General features: G+C 47.9%; 1 protein-coding gene across 1 annotated transcript; it reads left to right on the plus strand.

Annotated features, from left to right (window-relative positions):
• Positions 1–1,970: 1,970 nt before the first annotated feature.
• CDK5R2 (cyclin dependent kinase 5 regulatory subunit 2) lies at positions 1,971–4,420 on the plus strand. Its single transcript, XM_019638175.1, has one exon. It carries the CDS (start codon positions 2,174–2,176, stop codon positions 3,281–3,283), a length of 1,110 nt encoding a protein of 369 aa, XP_019493720.1. The 5' UTR covers positions 1,971–2,173; the 3' UTR covers positions 3,284–4,420.
• Positions 4,421–19,866: the final 15,446 nt, after the last annotated feature.

Genomic DNA, 19,866 nt, shown 5'->3' on the forward strand with positions numbered 1-19,866 from the left:
GGGGTGTGAGATCTTTTAAAGGTACCTGTTCTGAGGACACTGAAGCATGGCAGGAAATTCTTGATTCTGACCAAAAGGACAACAGGAGGTCACAGCTAGGCCTAGAGTTGGGTTACCATGTTGGTGACATCTGTGGGTTCTGCATAGATCTTGTTCTAAATGACATCAGCAATAGGCCTTACGTCAATGAGAGACTCCCAGGGGCAGAGCTGGGAGGACCCACGTGCCATTTAGAGCCACGTGCCCAGTGTTTCTGACAGTGCAACTCAGTCTTTCTGGGGCCTGTCCTTAACTACCGGTGAACCAACTGTTCCTTGGGTGTCAGATAAAGGCTGACTCAGAAGGCCTTGTAGGAAAAAGTGGGACCAATTACAGGAGCTGTAAAAAGGGAGAATGGGGTGGGTGAGCAGTTCAGCCTAGGCTGTGAGAAAATAAAGATCAGACCTAAGGGAGCAGGAGAGACCCTGCTGAGACAGTGCACATGGGTGCTGAGTCAGGGAGGGGTACAAGTCTGCATGTGTACAGTGGAAAAGAGATAGGGAATCGAGACAGGCAGACCACAGGCCTCCAGGAGCATGTGAGTAGCAGGGGCTGTGGGAGAGTTGAGAAAAGCTTGGTGCCTCTAGTGGCAGGAGCTGCAGCCCAAGGGGCTTCTGGAACAGCCTATCTGGAATGAGCCTCACACATGTGTGCATACACCCCAACCCTGACAGCAGTGGATCCTTGGAGTCCTGTTGGTGGTCTGTGAGGAGCATGGAGGTGACATGGAGGGCCAGTTCTAAGGGTTTTGCTGAATCCATAGGCAGGGGCTTCTCACGATCATACCCACTTCCAAGTCCCACTTAAGGAGCCAGAGAGAAGGCCTGGAGAAGGGTGGACACCATCCGATATGGCAACTAGAACAGCCCAGAACCAGCTGGGCTCAGGACCTATAGGTAAGGCCCAGACAGTCTCAAAGACAGGACAAAGGTTTTGTGGGCACTGAGAGAACAGACAGACCCAAAGAGAAATGTACAAAACCCAGCCTATAGCTTGCAGCTGGGAGCGGGGACAGCTGTGACCTGAATGGCAGGAAGCATTTAACGATGAAAACCCACCTCAGCCTGGACCCAGGGGCTGGCCTGGAAGTTGGGCCAACTCACTTGGGCCTCCGTCCACACCACAGGAGGCCCTGTCTCCTGCCTGAGCCTGGGGAGATCAATCCATACGATTTCCAGCATTTCTCCAGGAGCCAACCATCCATCAGTCACCCAAATGTGGAGTCAGAGAGTGTTGGTAAGGATGAAGAGCACAAGACGGGCCAGCCAGGGGCCAGAACCCAAGACCCTCTCCACACTGACGCATACAGAGAATTAGGCCGACACACCTTGAGGGTCTTGCCATCCCAGAGCTAGGACCCCCAAGGAGGCAGATTGTGAACTGCAGGAAGGCCAGGGCCCTGCCACTGGGAGAGCAAAACCACGCCTGCGGCGGCCCTCAGTGGTGGCCTCGTGGGGAGGAAGGGAGGGAAGGAGAGCTAAGAGGGAATAGATCAGAGGCCACTTTGGAGGAGCCAGGGCAGTGTGACCCAGCTGGGGCGGAAGCGCCCTGATGAGGGCACTCGCTGCCCACGCAGACCCCCAACACATAATCAAAAAGGGGGAGAGGGGAGAGGCTGTTTCCATGGCTTCTCTGCTACCGCGATCCAGTGCGTCAAAACAAGGTGACCCGGCGCCCTGGGACCCGCATGGGGAGGTGGGAGCAGTCACACACACACATCCCCCCCCACCCCCCATCCCCAGCTCTGACCCTAGGGGAACCTTCGAACGACCGACACCTCTGGAGACAGAGGGTAGGGGAATGGGCGGGACTTGGAAATAGCATGAGATATATTATTGGTCAGAGGAGCTGCCGGTTAGTCAGGCAGCTAGGGCGAGGATTGGCTGCGTGAGGCGGGGCGCGGCGCGGCGAAAGAGGGCCCAAGGGGTGGGGCTGACGCTGCAGCTGGCGCAGCTCAGACACCAAGCAGCCGCCGCGGAGTAGCCAAGCAGCCAGCTTCCCTCGCCCGTTCCCGCGCCCGGGCCGGGGCTAGGCCCCCACCGCCGGGTCCCCGGGGGCTGCAGCAGCAGCGGCGGCGGCAGCGGCGCCGCCCGCGGTTCCCGCCGGGGCCCGGGCGCCGGCCCCGCTCTGCAGGATGGGCACGGTGCTGTCTCTTTCCCCCGCCTCCTCGGCCAAGGGCCGGAGGCCCGGCGGGCTGCCGGAGGAGAAGAAGAAGGCGCCGCCCGTGGGGGACGAGGCGCTGGGGGGCTACGGGGTACCGACAGGAGGCAAGGGAGGCAAAGGAGAGAGTAGGCTCAAGCGGCCATCCGTGCTCATCTCGGCGCTCACCTGGAAGCGCCTGGTGGCCGCTTCTGCCAAGAAGAAGAAAGGCAGCAAGAAGGTGACGCCCAAGCCGGCGTCCACGGGCCCCGACCCCCTGGTCCAGCAACGCAACCGTGAGAACCTTCTCCGCAAGGGCCGGGACCCCCCCGACGGCGGCGGTGCCACAAAGCCCCTGGCCGTGCCGGTGCCCACCGTGCCCGCGACCGCCGCCACCTGTGAGCCATCGTCGGGAGGCAGTGCGGGCGCTCTGCCGCCAGGCTCCGGCGGGGGAAAGCCGCCGCCGCCACCCCCAGCCCCGCAGGCGGCGCCGCCGGTGCCTGGCGGCTCGCCGCGGCGGGTCATCGTGCAGGCGTCCACAGGCGAGCTACTGCGCTGCCTGGGCGACTTCGTGTGCCGACGCTGCTACCGCCTCAAGGAGCTGAGCCCGGGCGAGCTGGTGGGCTGGTTCCGCGGAGTGGACCGCTCGTTGCTGCTGCAGGGCTGGCAAGACCAGGCTTTCATTACTCCCGCCAATCTGGTGTTCGTGTACCTGCTGTGCCGCGAGTCGCTGCGCGGGGATGAGCTGGCGTCCGCCGCCGAGCTGCAGGCCGCCTTCCTCACCTGCCTCTACCTCGCCTACTCCTACATGGGCAACGAGATCTCCTACCCGCTCAAGCCCTTCCTCGTGGAGCCCGACAAGGAGCGCTTCTGGCAGCGCTGCCTGCGCCTCATCCAGCGGCTTAGCCCGCAGATGCTGCGGCTCAACGCCGACCCCCACTTCTTCACGCAGGTCTTTCAAGACCTCAAGAACGAGGGCGAGGCCGCCACCGGCGCCGGGGGTCCACCCAGCGGGGGCGCGCCCGCGGCCCCCGTCTCCTCCTCGGCCGCAAGGGACAGCTGCGCGACGGGAGCCAAGCACTGGACTATGAACCTGGACCGCTAGGAATACCCAAGGGCCGCGCCCGCCCCCCTCCCCAGCCCCTGACACATACTCGGAGCCCACGGGACCATTAAGCTGCCGCCGCTGTTACAGCCGCTCCGTGCCCCCGCCGGAGGAGGACCTGCCCCTACCCCGCAGGGGCAAGTGGAGGCCAGGAAGCCAGAGGCCACGACATCTGAATTTGCTGGGTGTAGGGTGAGGGTGGGGGATGAGCGCGGGAGGGGGAGCCCCTACCTCACATTTTCTGTCTGTCTGCACCCCCATCTCTCTAATTCTGCCCAGGTCTCTCCCTTCCCTTCTGGGTGTGTCTGTAAGTCCATCTCCCTTTGGTTTTGTCCATTTCCTCACTTCCTTCCTGTATCTTCATCTTCCATCCTGTCTGCCTTTCAATTTTCGTTCCTTGGGTGTGTATTTCCGTCTCCATCTTACCCCCTACCTATCTCTCTTTGCCCCGTTTCTTTTTCTGTGTCCCCATCTTCCCTTCTTCTCTTTTTCCTTGCTCCTGGCATACCTCCTGTCTACCTCCTTCCCCCCACACCCCGCTATGTCAGCTTGCATTTCTTCCCCCGATTGAGCCCCCATACCACCCTCCCCAGACCAAAAGGAACATTAGTTCTTAATTTGGATCGACTGAGGTGTGGCAAGAAACTGCAGCTCAGACAACCACCAGAATGGTCCTTCGCCCCACCCCCACCACCTCTCCCTACCTTTCCAACGTGTTGCATGCCGGGAGTTGGGGGGAGGGAGATGCCGGCTTCTGGAGGCTGAGGTTTGGGAGCATACTCAATCTAGGAGGCCACCCCGGCAGCAGCGGCGCCTCAGCGGAAGGATGGGAAGAGACAGAAAACTCTTCTTACTCAAGGGGGGAGAAACCCTCTTCCTTATCTTTAGGTGTTTTGTTTTCTCCCCTTTTAATTTATTGGTTGTTTCTGGAGGGAGGGGGGAGGGGGAGGGTTGGGCCGGGAGCTGTCTGAGGTGCTGATCTGAGGCCGGACCGAATGCTCCCGGGAGGGTACCAGGGACTGGGTTGGGCCTGGTGCCGTGTCCAAGGTGCCAATGATGCGGGCCGACGGCGCGGGCCGCACTTTCTGTCTGTCGGTCTGTCCGGGAGAGAACTATAAAGCGCTGGAAGCGCCTGCAGATGGCTTTGAGCTGGCCTTTCTTTGGGCCCCGGGAGGGAGGGAGTGGGGGCAGGAGTGGAACTGTCACAGGCAGGGCATCAGAGCCCCCAGGGCCCTGGTGGGGAATGTTGAGTCCCTGAGAACTGCTACTCTTTCAGTCTTGCCCCCTCCCATATTGGCTTCCATTTAACAGAGAGTAAAGTGAGGTAGTCAAAGGTTGAGGCCTGATGATAATGCTAAATTCCACCCCCATCCCACCTCTGCCTCCATCTTGTCTGACCTAGCTCATTAATGCCCAGTTCATTTCTGGATTAAGTGATGAGGACAGCAGTGGCTCCTCTTTTAAAGAGGTGTTCGTTGAGGCAGGACTAGCTAGTTATTATTGCTGCTTTTCTTTTCGTCTTCCATCTCTCCCCCAGCCATATATCCAGTCAAAAGTCTAGTCAGATCTAAGTCTGTGTTCACCACTCTCAAGTGGGGCCTGGCTGCCACACTCAGCCCCACAAGCTTTTCCCCTTTCACAAGGCTGCTTCAAGACTGCTTCGGTCACATGCCCATCCTGAGCATCCTTGGGAGGGCCATCCCTACTGAGATTCAGACCTGGCCTTTTATACCCAGGGAAGCTAGGATATAGGCATCCTGGGAGACAGGAGCCATTCTTTGGGGTTGAATGAAGAGAAATAAGTTACTTAGCCAGAGATCCCTGTTTGGTCCCCCTTGCCTTCAGAGACACATGGCTAAGTCGGGTCTGTTTCATTGGCATAAGGAGGCCTAGCGACAGTAGAGCGCTGACGTCTCTGACCCTGGCCTCCGCGGGGAAAACGAGAATCCTGACACAGAACCTGGCAAGTCCGGCAAAGACAAGGCCCGGGCCCGCTGTCCATGGTGCTGACCGGCGCTCTCGGGCGGGGTGGGGGCTTGAAGGGGCAAGAGGAGTTGTGGACTCAGCCTCAGCTAAGTCTTCCAGATAATTTGAAAGTGGGATGTGATTTATGCTGCTGGCGAGTTGCAGGAGTCCGCCCCGGGAACCCAGGAATGCCGGCTTCTACTTGCCCTCCTAGGAGGATAGACTTCGACTCTCCCCTGGTTTGGGCCCAGAGCCCAGCACCGGGCCTGGAGCCGGAAATCCCTTGTCCAGATTTGTGAATCGAGTTCCCGGGGAGGCGGGTGGGGGGAGAGAACTGGCGGAAGAGAAGGCGGGAACAGCCACCCATTGGCTGGAATTTGGCGCAGTCAGCGCGGTGCCGTCATCTTTCTTGGTTTGGAGGGAGGGAAGGAGGGGCACTTGGGTCACCCCGCGGCTGTCGCCATAGTAACCAGACTGAGCAGGCGGGCGGGCGGGGCCGACTCTCCACTCTCCCACCTCTAGCAGGGAAACAATCCTGATGCGCTTTATTTGGAACTAGTTTGTGAGACTACTTGGAGTTTCTGCGTTAGGAGAGCCTAAAGCGGATGGGAAAGAGACCAGAGAGCCTACAGATACCCCCAAACATACTGCCCTGGGGGAGAAGGGGCTGTAGATACTGCCCCTGAATGCACAGACATAGTACTTTCCCTGCACTACACACACACACACACACACACACACACACACGTACGCATTCCTCCAGGAACTTGTAGTCTAGCACTTGGAGACCTGGAATGAGAAAAAAGCATCAGTGTGTGGCGTCAAACTAAATCTCACTTTCCTTGCCATGCCCCAAGGCATGAGACGCTGCCATAATCCGATCAAGGGTGAGGGACTGGAGGAGGATCAACATGAATACATGGAAGAATTAGCCTCCTGGGTCAAACTTGATCAGACTCCTGTTTTCTGGGAAAACAGGCGGTTGTAAGGAGAAGGGCTCAAAACTGTCTTCTGAGAAGCTAAGGTGAGAAGCAAGTAAGCTTAAAAACAGAGTGAAGTGCCTCCTCTTTACTGCCCAGAAGTGAACCTCGGCAAAAGTGAACCCAGGCTCAGGAAAGAGATGGTGAATAGGACCCAGAGTTCTAGAGAAAAACCAGCAGGGGTGAGGAGTGGACTGAGGAAAGAATGAAGATGGAGAATAGGAGACAGAAACCCAGCTGGAACCATGACTCAGCACTCCCAGCACAGGGGCAGCAGAGAGGGGAGGGGAGCTGGAAAGCAAATGGGCAGACGAACAGTGATCAAACCATTAGCATGATAATGCCGATATATGCAGTGATGTACAACCAAAGGCACACATTTTAACCCAGAAACAGGTACATGTACATTTATACTGATGAAGATTGGTTCAATTATAACATATATACATCACTCTCCCCATTCCCTGCCCTCCTTTCTGGAGCAGAGGACGTTATGTCCTGAGAGCTATGCTCACTTGTCCCTGGAATACCTTGGTACTTAATGGGAAAGGAGAAATGCAAAAAATTGCAGACGTGTGTGTGTGTGTGTGTGTGTGTGTGTGTGTGTGTGTGTGTGTAAGGGAGGTTGTCATGGAAACTGTTTTGCCTGGCAGGCAGGATGCCCAGCAACCAGAGCATCTGGCAGTATCCAAGGGGATATCCTGTGGCCTCTACCCAGTGGGACAGGCACTCAAATGGGCATCTCTGGAATATTTCTACAATCCCTCCAACCATGCCACCATGACCAGGGACAACTGGCAGCCGGGTATGGGGGCCTGACCTTCTTCATATGCCCCAGTTTAAGTGGCACTCCTGACTCCTTTAGTACATCTTAAACACTTACTGAGAGTGGCCTCAAGACAGCAGGGGTTAACACTTTAAAGACCTTTATTAAGACCATTACCTTCCTTCTCAACACCTTGCCAGACACCCTACAGGAAGATCATCTATACCCACATAGTCTAGGTGTCAAAATGAGGGTATAAAAATTGTTTTAGTTCAGTGTGATGAAAGATTGGGTACAAAACAGATAAACCACAGGGCACAGTCTCAGGATTCAAGTTCCTTTGAACTTACTTTAATACATTGATGAGGTTTTTAGAGGTGGTTTCTCTGTCGCACTTGCAGACTAGGCGACTGACTTTTCACTCCAGGTGCTCCACCCACTCTTTTCTCAGTATTCAGGTTTAACCTCTTAGTTTCCGGCTTAAAATGCCCCCAATCCAGTTTGGGTTTTCAGGTTTATTCCCCCCCCCCCCCCAGATTCTTCCCACTATTTCTTCAGCAATTAGCTGCTCTCAAGGTCTCTTTCTACTTGAAGATATTGCCCACAGTACTCACTTCCCTCTTTTAAGAATTTCTGCCCATTTCTTTACACCACTTGGTCATAGTTTCCTATGATTAATATTTAGCTTTGTGCCCATATATTATAAAATTAGTCTCTGTGTGTGCATTTTTATATGTGACAACCTAAAAGGAAGGAGGAATGATGATAAACAATATAAATAGGGAAAGAGGTATTTCTTTACAACCTTTCTTTACAACATTTTACTCCTTTTAAAAAATAATTTATGTTATCCCAGAAAAACACAGAATATCAAGAAAAGCCTAAGAAGGAAGTATAATGATGGAGAGCTTGCCCTACCAGATATTAAGATGTATTACAGAGCTAAGTAGTTAAAATATATGGCACTGATACAAGAATAGACATATACATAGAACAGAATAGATAATCAAAAGCTAAAACTCAGGCATATGTGGGAATTTAATATATGATAAAGGCACCATTTCAAATCCATTGGGAAAAGATGAATTAGTAAATGGTTTTGGCACAATTGGGTAGTCATTTATTTGAAGAAAAAAGTCAATCCTTCCTCATCCTTTATCCCAAAATAAATTTCAAATTGATTTTAAAAATTAAATGAAAAAGCTATAAATGCCTTGGAAGAGGAACAATGCAATTCCAAAGTATCTATTAACAATTTAAATGCACATAAGATTCTGTTCAGGAATTCCAATTTCTAGTTTTGATCAAGCAGAGAAATACTTAAACATGTGCACAAGGAAACAGGACAAAGATTTTTTTATTGTATTATTGTTTAGAGAGATATAAATTGGAATCAACCTAAATACCCACCAGGAGGTTAAGGGTTAAATAAACTTTGATACATCCAAATTATTGAATACTACAGTCAGCATGCAGTTAAAAAGCGTGTATTGGACTCTTATGAACTGATGTGAAAGATTGTGAAAACATGTATCATTAGTAGTTATATAATAATACATACAGTACAATATTTATGTAAAAGCAAAACAGAACAAATGAAACTATAATTTTCTCTCTTTCTGTGTGTGTATGGATAATGGACACTTGAGAAATATACACATTACTCTTAATAAGTGACTTCTAGGAAGGAACTGAGATTAATGTCTAGGGTACTTTCACCTTATCTGTGGAGTTTAATTTTTTACATAAAATGTATTAGGAAATTGTTTACATAATTAGAAAATAGTAATTAATACATGACAGTACTCAAATATTAAATTAAAATACTTGGATAAAATACGGGTTATTTATTACTATTGTTATTATTGCATCTTGGATTGCATGGAGAACATCTTTTTAGAGATAGTTAGACCTTAAAAAAATATTGATTCATCTAACTTCATTTAAGTTTTTGAATGCTGGAGAAATAAAAAGAACAACTACAAACAAGATTGAAAGACAGTGACAAGCTGAGAGAACATTTTTGTAACACAATATATTTTTAATAGATAGTTAAAACTGTAAAGAGGTAATGTAAAAATGTAAATAATCAATAAACACATAAAAAGATACTTAACTTCATTATTGACCAAATAAATTCAAGTCAAAACAGTATTGGATTATTGCATCTCTTATACTGACAAAGATAATAAAAATGGAAAATTCCAATCACAATAAAAACGTGGGAAAATGTGCACTTTCTCACACTCTAGACATACGTGTTAGATCAGTCTTTTTGGAGAGCTACTTGGCTACAGATCAAAACGTGAAAGGCAACATACTCTTTGACCCAACTACCACATTTTCAGGTATTAGCCCTAAGAAGATAAGTGGGAAAAGACCTGACACAAGGATACTATCATAGCATTGTTTATGATAATAATAATAATAATAAAAAGAATACACCAGTAGGAGATTAAGTAAATTGTGATAAATCAATATTCATTGGGATATTGTGGACCATTAAAAATAATGCATCAATATATACTTATTGAGGAGCCAGTCGAGTGGCTCAGTTGGTTAAGAGTGCAAGCTCTGAGCAACAGGGTCACGGTTTTGATTCCCACATGGGCCAGTGAGCTGCACCCAAGCTGAGCTGCTGCTGAGCTGCCAACAGGTGGCAGGATGGCTCAGCTGGTGAGAGCACGTTCTCTTAACAACAAGGTTCCCTGTTCGACATAGTGGGCTATGCCCGCAACTGAAGACTGAACTCCGCACCTTGAGCTGAGCTGCCACCCGGGTGGCTCAGGGGATAGAGCGCGTGCTCTTAACAGCAAGGCTGCCGGTTCCACTCCCGCATGGGATGGTGAGCTACACCCACTGCAACTAAGATTGAACACGTTGAGCCGAGCAGCCACGAGCTGCCGTTAGGCGGCTGGATGGCAACTGGACTTGGAACTGAGCTAGCTGTGCCCTCCACAACTAAGATTGAAGGACAATAACTTGGCTGTTCCCCTTCCCCAATTAGAATATATATATATATATATATATATATATATATTGATATGAAGAAATGACCATGACAAAGTGAAAATAGCAGGTTAAAAACAATATAATATGACCCCGTGTGTGTGTGTGTGTGTGTGTGCGCGCGCGCGCGCGCGCGCGCGCGCAATAGTAGAAACGTTTAGGATGTTTACTAAAATGTTCATGGATTTTATTATATTTTATTTATTTTTAAGATTTTTATTAAAAATATAGATAACATACAATATTATATACATTTCAGGGATACACCATAGTTGTTCAACATTTGTAGACCTAAAAAAGTGATAAGTCAGCAACCATCTGACACCATACTATGCCATCACTATATTCCCCATGCTGTACCTGGAAATTTGGACCACTTATTACCCTTCACCTTCCCCTCCTTTTAAATTTTCAATTACAGTTGATATTCAATATTATTTTATATTATTAATAATTTCAGGGATATAGCTTAGTGGTTAAACGTTTATATAATTTAAGAAGTGATCCCCCTGACTAGTCTAGTACTCACCTGGCACTATACATAGCTATTGCCATATTATTGACTATATTCTCTATGCTGTAATTTACAACCCCATGACGCTTTTGTAACTACCAATTTGTACTTCTTAATCCCTTTACCTTTTTCACCTTACCCCTCAACGGCCTCCCATCTACGACCTCAACATATCTAGTACCCATCTGACACCATACATAGTTATTACAATATTATTGACTATATTCTTTATGCTAAACCCTACATCCCCATGACTACTTTGTTTTTGTTCTTGTTTTTTTAAGGTTTTATTGGGGAATTGGGGGAAGGGAACAATGCTGGGGAATTGGGGAAGGAGAACAGCCAAGTTGTTGTCCTTCAGTCTTAGCTGTGGAGGGTGCAGCTAGCTCAGCTCCAAGTCCAGTCGCCATCCGGCCGCCCGTTGGCAGCTTGCAGCCACTCAGCTCAAGGTGCCGTGTTTACTCTTAGTTGTAGGGGGAGTGCAGACCACCATCTCACCATGTGGGAGTTGAACCGGCAACCTTGTTGTTAAGAGCATGTGCTCTCACCAGCTGAGCCATCCTGCCACCTGTTGGCAGTTCAGTGGCAGCTCAGCTCAGATGCAGCTCATTGGCCCATGTGGGAATTAAACCAGTGACCCTGTCGCTCAGAGCTAGCACTCTTAACCAACTGAGCCATTCGGCCGGCCCCTTCCCATGACTACTTTTAAAGATTTTTTGTGTGTGTAAATTGGGGAATTGGAGGATGGGAACAGCGCTGGGGAATTGGGGGAAGGGGAACAGACAAGTTGCTGTCCTTTTGTTCTTCAGTCTAGTTGTGGAGGACATTGCTTCACTGGCCCATGTTGGTATTATCATTGCACTCTTCCCGGGCGAGGCAGATCAGTCACTGGCTTCTGGACGGCCGCTCACTACGGCTGCTGGTCGCTCATGCTGGCTGCTGGCCGCTCACGCTGGCTGCTGGCTACACATGGTAGCCCATGGCAAGCCACTGCAGCAGGGGCTGCAGCCTACGCCGTCGCTGGCAACTCACGGCAGCCCAGCTCCAGGTTGAGCTGTTGTTCAGCATCTTAGCTGTAGAGGGCAGTGTCACTGGCACTCATATGTGGGATCTGAACCGGGGTCCTCTGGTGTCCCAAGCCAGCTCTTAACCAACGCGCCACTCAGCAGGTCCCCCATGACTACTTTGTAACAACCCAATTTATACTTCTTAATCCCTGTCCCTTTTTTCACCCACACCCCTAACCGACCCTCCCATCTGGCAACCATCAAAATGTTCTCTGTATCTATGAATTTGTTTCTGATTTGTTTGTTTTGTTCTTTAGATTCCACATATAAATGAAATCACATTGCATCTGTCCTTCTCTGTCTTACACTCAGCACAGTATTCTCCATGTCCATCCATGCCACCATAGATGACAAGAACCCATTCCCTTCCATGGTGGAGAAATATTCCACTGTATATATGTATTACCTTCTCTTCATTCTTTCATCAACAGACACCCAAGCTGCCTGCACATCTTGGCTATTGTAAACAAGGCTGCAGTGAACATATGGATGCACACATCCCCTCGAAGTAGCATTTTGGATTTCTTTAGGTAAATACCCAGAAGGGGGATTACTGGGTCCTTCTTTGTCTCTTGTTATAGTCTTTGTTTTAAAGTCTATTTTGTTTGGTATAAGTATGGCTACTCCAGCTTTTTTGTTTGTTTGTTTGTTTCCATTTTCATGAAATATCTTTTTTCCATCTCTTTACTTTCCATCTGTGTGTGTGTCTTTCAATCTGAAGTGATTCCCTTGCAAGCAGCATGTATAAGGGTTTTTGTTTTCTTATCCATTCAGCCTTCTTGTGTGTTTTGATTGGAGAATTTAGTCCATTTACATAGAAAGTAATTGTTGGTAGATATGTAGCCATTGCCATTTTATTATTCATAAATTTTATCTCCCCCACCCCACCCCCTGCCATCTTAAAGAAGTTCCTCTAACATTCTTTGTAAAACCAGTTTGGTGGTGATGAACTCCTTTAGCTTTTTCTCGCCTGGGAAGCTCTTTATCTGTCTTTTGATTTTAAATGACAGCCTTGCTGGGTAGAGTAGTCTTGGTTGTAGGTCTTTACTTTTTATCACTTTGAATATTTTGTGCCAATCCCTTCTGGCCTACAAAGTTTCTGTTGAGAAATCAGCCGACCATCTTATGGGAATTCCTTACAAGTTACTAGTTGCCTTTCTCTTGCTGCTTTTAGGGTTCTCTCTGTCTTTAACCTTTGCCATTTTAATTATAATGTGTCTTGGTGATGGCATATTTGTTTTCCTCTTGTTTGGGACTCTGTGCTTCATGGGCTTCTATGGCTATTTTCTTTGCCAGGATAGTAAAATTTTCTGTCATTATTTCTTCAAATTGTTCCCAATTCCTTGCCACCTCTCTTCTCCTTCTGGTACCTCTGTGATGCGAATGTTGTTACTCTTGATGTTGTCCCAAGGTCTTTTAAATTATCCTCATTTTTTTGGATTCTTTTTTGTTTTTTTCTGTTTCAATTGGGTGTTTTATGCTATCTTGTCTTTTAAATCACTGATTTGATCCTCTGCTTCATCTAGTCTTCTGGTGATTCCTTCTAGTGCATTCTTCATTTCAGTTATTGTATTCTTCACTTCTGACTGGTTCTTATTTATGGTTTCTATGTCCTTTTTTATGCTTGCTATCTTTTTGTTGAGGCTCTCACTAAGTTCCTTGAGCATCCTTATAACCATTGTTTTAAATTCTGTATCTGGTAGGTTGCTTGCCTCCATTGTGTTTAGTTCTTTTTCTGGAGTTTTCTCCTGTTCTTTCATTTGGGACGTATTTCTTTGTTTCCTCTCTGTGTTTATGTCTATGTATTATGTAGATCTGCTATGTCTCCCAGTCTTCGCCCAGTGGCCTTATGTAGTATGCTGTGGGGCCCTGGCACAGTCTCTATGGTCACCTGTTCCAGGTGCTCCAGGAGTGTCCCTTGTGTAGGTTGTGTGTGCCCTCCTGTTATAGTTGAGCCTTGATTGCTGTTGGCATGTGGATGGGATTGACCCTCAGGCTGATTGGCTGTGAAGTTTAACCATGTCCACAGCTCATGAGCTGCTGTGCAGGGGGCTTACCCCAGTGACTGAGATTCACTCCAGCAGGCTCTGGTGCCTGTTGAGACCAGCCTTTGTGTGTGCCGCTTGTGGGGCTCATTGGGCAGTGCTCTGAAACCAACCTCCAGATATGTTTGTTCTGGGGCCCCTTGGCAGGGGCTGCAGTGCAGACCTAGGTCACCCACTGCCTGTGACCAGCCAGGGACTACTTGGTAAGAGCTATAAAGTGATCCACAGTTTTTTTCACTGCCTGTGCTAAACCTGGAGGCACTGGGAGAAGCCATGCTGAGAACAGAGGATAGCTGCCCCCAGTACCAGGCCTGTGGTAGCTCTGCAAAAAGCCAGGACACCCCGAGGTCTGCTGTAACTTGCTGGCTCCCTTAAATTTCAGCCACTAGTGAAGCTTCATGTGGTATGTGAGTTCAGTGAGGCAAGGAGTTATTAGAGTGGGAAGAGCTGTGTTCACCAGGTTAATGTAGATTCTGGTTTGATGCCAGTGCTGATCCTGGGAGACTACTCAGGAAAAGTCTCAGAACACACTGAGGACAGTTGTCACATGCCTGGGGCCCGTGGACTCCAATAGTTTTCCAAGAAAGAGTGTAATGTGGGTGGGACTGGCTGCTTCCAGAGAAAGTGCCTCCTGTATTGGGGGAGTTGTGTGGGGTGGGGTCCCAGTGGGTCAGCAGGGCAGAACCCAGAGCTCACCAAACCAATCAGACTCAGATTTGGCTGTAAGTGTAGGGGACGGGCTCAACACATTAAAGATGGCAGCTGCCTGCCCAGCTGCACAGGAAAAGGACCACACACTGGGAAAATGACAACTGTCCTACAGCCCTGGCCATGAAGCCACACACCTCAGCCTGCTCCCCATATCCCTCTGATGCCCCCAAGTCACAGTTTCTCCACTGGAACCCAAGTTGAGTACCTGCAAGTGAGTCTGTGCAAAGCCCATTTAAGAGGATGTCTGGGTTTCCTGTAGCCTTCCATCCCACCTGGATGGTTGGACTCCCCACTGCTTTTTATAGCCAGATGTTGTAAGGGATCCTCTTCCTGTCACCAGTACTCCAGCCCTTCGCCCCTCCAGGGAAAAACCTCCATGGCCGAGGTATCCCTCCATATTTTCAAACACGACATGGAGGTTTGGGACCAGCCTGGTTCATGTGTCCACCCCTCCTACCAGTCTTGACGTGGCTTCTCCTTTATATCCTTAGTTATAAAACTTCTGTTCATCCAGACTTCAGATGGTTCTTCAGGTTGATTGTTCTATAATTTAGTTGTAATTTTAATGTGTTCACGGAAAGAAGCAGGCACCGTGTTTATCTACTCTGCCACCTTGGATCCCTCTAAGTGGTGGGATTTTAAATGATCAATTTTACTCCCTTTTTAGTACTTTTTCTGAATTTTCTAGTTGTTGTTGTTGGTAGTGGTGGTGATTGCTTAAAAAAGAAGAAAAATCATAAAGAATGAAAGAAAGAAGGAAGGGAAGGAGGAAAGGTGGAAGGGAGGAAGGAAGGGAGGGAGGGAAGGAAGGGGGATAGAGGACAGGGTGGCCGACTGTCCCCCTGGAGTTCCTTCCCCCCCCTTGACATTTGAAGGCAGTGTGACATGATATAAAGAACGAAAGACTAAGAGTCAGAGCTTTGAGTCCATACTTTATTATTTACTAGGTATTGATCTAATTATTTAATCTTTCTGAATTTCCTTTTTCTCATCTATTAGATGGAAACAAGGATCTCAGATTTGTTGTATCTATCAAATTTCTATGATAGGAATGACAATATTACTGGGATAACAACCATTGCTATGGTAGTCATCATATTAATAAATATTGACAGTGGAATTAAGGGATCATGACAGAGTCTAGAATGGGGCCTGAGGCGCCTCTGACCAGTTTTCCTGGTCCCTGAAGCAGTGTGGAGGCCTGAGACTCCCATGAGCTACCTGTGACCTGGGTGACATGTGTTTACTCCTTGTTGCCAAGACTTGGCCCCAGAGGGACCCACGTGCCTCTCTCTGGAATGTTAGCCAGAAGACTTGCTTCAGCTGCTGGTATGTAGATACTTGTACCAGCCTAGCCTAGCACACCAGCATTTTTTAGTTTAGGCCCTTGGGCCAGCATCCCAGACCCCCCTTGGGACACCCCATTCCAGGAATCCCCCTGCCTCAGGCTGGTTGGGGCCAGGAGCAAAGAAGAGCTGAACCCTGCCTCCACAAATCACCTGCTTTGTGGCTAGGGGTGAGGAGGTGGAAAGGTGAATCTTGGGGCATCTTTGGACACTAGGCATGAAGAAACTTCAAACTGAGAGCACATGGAATAGAATGCACATGTGTGTGTGTTAATGCCTCGACTAAGATCCATGCTACAACATGCTAGAAATATGCTGAGATTCGCAGCACATCTGGGCCCTGCATTTTCCTCACTGTGGAACCTTGAGACATTTACCCCTTGTCTGTCAAATAGGAATTAAAGAGGTTGTTATAAGTATAAGATGAAATTTTATCTATAGATGTGCTTTGTCAGCAAGCACAGTACACATGTAAGGTGGTCCTGAGTCTAGCCCTTAGGTCACAGTGTGATTATTGCACAGAGTGTGTGCAAGATGGACCCAGAATTTGTCTCTCTACCTTTGTGTGTCAAGGATAGAAAACCAAGTGGAAAGAGGGGGTTAGGAAGGTTATCATAGGAAAGGAGGGTGAGGCCCAGAAGTTACCGTCAGGACCCTTCCCCACTTTTCCCATTCATCTCCTCATCTAATGTCTTCCCAAATCTCTTCATGTTGCAGGATGAAAAAAGAAAAGTACTGCCTTGAGCCTCCCTGACAACTTCCTGCTGTGTTGCTAAGCAACTTGTCCTCCTCTTCCAGAAAAAGAAACCTGATGTTCAGGGTCTGGCCTTCTAACCTCCTTTAGCTACTTCCTCCTCCCTCAGCCTCACAGAAACTCAAGGAAGGAGCTTCTCTGACTCGTGCAAGAAGTAGGGTACACAGGAGGAGGATTAGACTGGTGGAAGATGGTTTGAGCTTGCAGGGCTGGTCTCTGTTCTGGGCTGGTCAATGCTAGAGGAATGACAGTTACGGAGCAGCCCTCCATGCTGAATTCTTTAGGCACATGCTCTGCCCTTGCAGCAAACCAAACCAAATGAGGTGGGTATAATCAGTGTCTCCATTTTACAGAGAAGGTCACGGAGACTCAGAGAGAATAAGTAGCCTCAATCCCACAGGGAGTAGGCTCTTACTCCATCATGCCACTTAAGATAAATACAAGGGTCATAGTTGGCCACAAGACTTCTAAAATGCATTTCTTGCTCTGTTATTTGTCTGGAACCCATGGTGAGTGCTGGAATTGGGAACCTGTCCTGGGTTGGGCTGGGGTTTGGGCATACAGTCCTGTACGTCCTGGGCCTCTCAGAATCTCAGAATCTGCTTACTCCTTCATGAGAGATGATCAAGGGAGCTAAGAAGTGGGAGAAGGAGTGAAAGCTAGGCCATTAGGGTTTGAATTACATCTATTTAATTTAACAACACTGCGACTCCAAGCAAGTTATTTAACATTTTGCGCCTCAGTTTTCCTCATATATAGAATGGGAATAATGCCAGAATAAGCTCCAGAGGCTTGTAAGGATTACATGAATGTAAAGCTCTTTAAATAGTGCCTGGCACATACAAGTGTTAAATAAGAATTAGCCCTTATTATTATTACTTCTAAAATGCTTTCATGTCCTTAATGGTTAAGAGAACACACTGCCTCTAAAATCAGACTGGGTTTAGATTCTGCTCTGCCTTTTCTCATTGTGTGACCTTATTTACTTATTTATTTTTTATTTTACTGGGGAATAGAATAGCTATGGTCATTGGTTACACATTGCTTTCATGCTACAATGGCATAGTTGACTCTTTTAAGGAGGGCACAGCTCACAGTGGCCCATGTGGGGATCGAACCAGCAACCTTAGTGTTATCGACACCATGCTGTAACCAACTGAGCTAACCAGTCACCCCACCATTGTATGACTTCAGACTTAAGTCCTCCATGTCTCAGTTTTCTCATCTATAAAATGGGGAACATCATAATGTCTACTTCAGAGCATTATTGTAAAGATTTAATGCAGTTTGGGTATTAGTTATGGTAATGTTAATTGCAATAACAAGAAAACCTCCAAATGTCATGTCATAGTCCAGTACATGTGGATGGGTGACTTCTCTCCATATGATGTTCTAGGGACCAGGATCCTTTCCATATTGTATCTCTGCCATCTCTTAGGAACTTGTCCTCCTCTGAATACAGGTGGCAGAAAGGGAATAAAAGAGTATGTAGAAGGCGCATCCACTTCTAAATGCTTTGGCCTGGGAACAACACATATTACCATTTCCATTTGTATTCTGTTAGCAAAAATAAGGAGGGCTGGGATATTAAACTCTGTCTGGATAATCACTTCCCATTGGCAACACTACTGTATGAAATTGAGGAGCATGCAACTCAGGGGAGAGCTAGTTGTGTCTGCCATGTTGAGAGAAATAATATTAGGATATTATTGGGGTATTATTAAGTGTGAGAAGTATGTGAAGTGTTATTGTTAATATTATTTTTATTTAATCCACACAATAACTATGGGATGTAAGCATTACTATTATCCACTTTTTGTAGGAGAAAACTAAGTCCCTGAACGATGTGGACCTATTCCCAAAGTTACACAGCTGTTAACTAGCTGAAATCCTATAATTCTAAGTTCAGTACATTCTCTTGTTACCCCATAAAGAAATGAAAGATGCCCTGAGTATAAGAGGCTGACCTGTGCCATGGTACTTGTGGCCCCGTAAGCAGTAAATAGGCTGGTTCTTGGCAAAGCTCTCCAGATGGACCTAGGACAAGGTCTGGATTGGCCTAGAAACATAGGTACAGCCACTCAAGTTCCTTCCCAGGGTACATAGTGGACATCTGATTGGGACTAGAGGAGAGAGACAGGTGCTTGCCCTTGATTGGGTTTGTTTGTTTGTCTAATAATAGAAAACTGATACCTTGTATATACCAAGGCAGCTATATAATCATTTAATCTTTCAACCCCATAAGGTATTATATTCATTTACAGATGGGGTGATTGAGGCACAAAGAAGTAACTTGAGGGCACACAGCTAGTACGTGACAACCAGCACTTGAACCCAGGAAGTCTAGCCCCAGAGCCCTTGCTCTTGACCATCATGCTGTGTTGCCTTTTGTTTTGCCAAAGAAAGGACAGAAGGAAATAGCAAACAGGATCCAGTGGAAGAGAATTCTCAGAAAAAAATCACAGTCAGTGGGACATTGGGCCACTTTCCTCTAGACATGAGACCTGCCATCCCAGGACAGAGGAGAGTCAGGGAGACATACCATGGCCCAAACTAGATAGGAACTGCCACCAAAGTCAAGGTGCATTCAGACCCCAGCCCCACCTGAGTGTACAGTGATCTACTCCAAGTTTGTAGGAACACAACTAGGAAAGTGAAGGCTTGCAAAAGACAATGAGGCAACAAACCAGTCTCTGCTTTGTTCTTTATCAATTGGGGGCCTTAACTAAGGACACTCATAAGACAAGCCATCACTTTGTCCATTATAATCAACCATCTGCTGCTTTGATTAGACTATTAGACAAAGTACACCTTCAATGGGCAAGCAGCAGGTCACTTTTACATGAGGAAGAAGCTCTCCAGGAAGACCCAGAAGGAGGGGATCTGGTGTGATGGTGAGGACTTGAGCTCTGGGGCGATAGGATGGGCCAGTCACTTAGCTTCTCCAAGCCTCAGTTTCCTCATCTGAAAATGGAGGGAACCATCCCCACCTGGCTAGACTGTGGCCAGGTAAAGGAGATGCCACATGGAGAGCATTAGCATAGGCAGAGCCTGGCAGAGTAAGGTTCAATGAATGGTAGGGCACATGTTTATAATCAGCAGGTCTACTTAATGGGAATTGTAAGCATGTTGGGGAAAAAGCTGAAGTTAAGTATATTTTAGAGACATGTTAAAGGAGAGATGAAGGCCAGAGAAGCAGAAGGCCCTGAGAAAAGTACACCACAGCAGCTTATTTTGATGTCTGCCTATGGTCACATGAGCTAACATATGAGAAAGTGCTCTGTAAGCGTCAGTGCCCTAGGTGGCATCGTTGTTCTGTGACTGTGCAGGTCCACACACTGCCTGCTAGTTGGGCTTTTGATTCCATCTGCATGTGAAGGCAAGTAGAGCTTGGTCACACAGAGCATGCGTTACTGGAGGAGGCAT

This window comes from Hipposideros armiger, unplaced genomic scaffold (assembly GCF_001890085.2).
Source record: "Hipposideros armiger isolate ML-2016 unplaced genomic scaffold, ASM189008v1 scaffold_38, whole genome shotgun sequence".
In the NCBI taxonomy this organism is placed as follows: Eukaryota; Metazoa; Chordata; class Mammalia; order Chiroptera; family Hipposideridae; genus Hipposideros; species Hipposideros armiger.

Excerpts from the sequence above, each read along its gene's own strand:
- CDK5R2 (XM_019638175.1), top strand. The coding sequence starts at position 2,174 with ATGGGCACGGTGCTGTCTCTTTCCCCCGCCTCCTCGGCCAAGGGCCGG.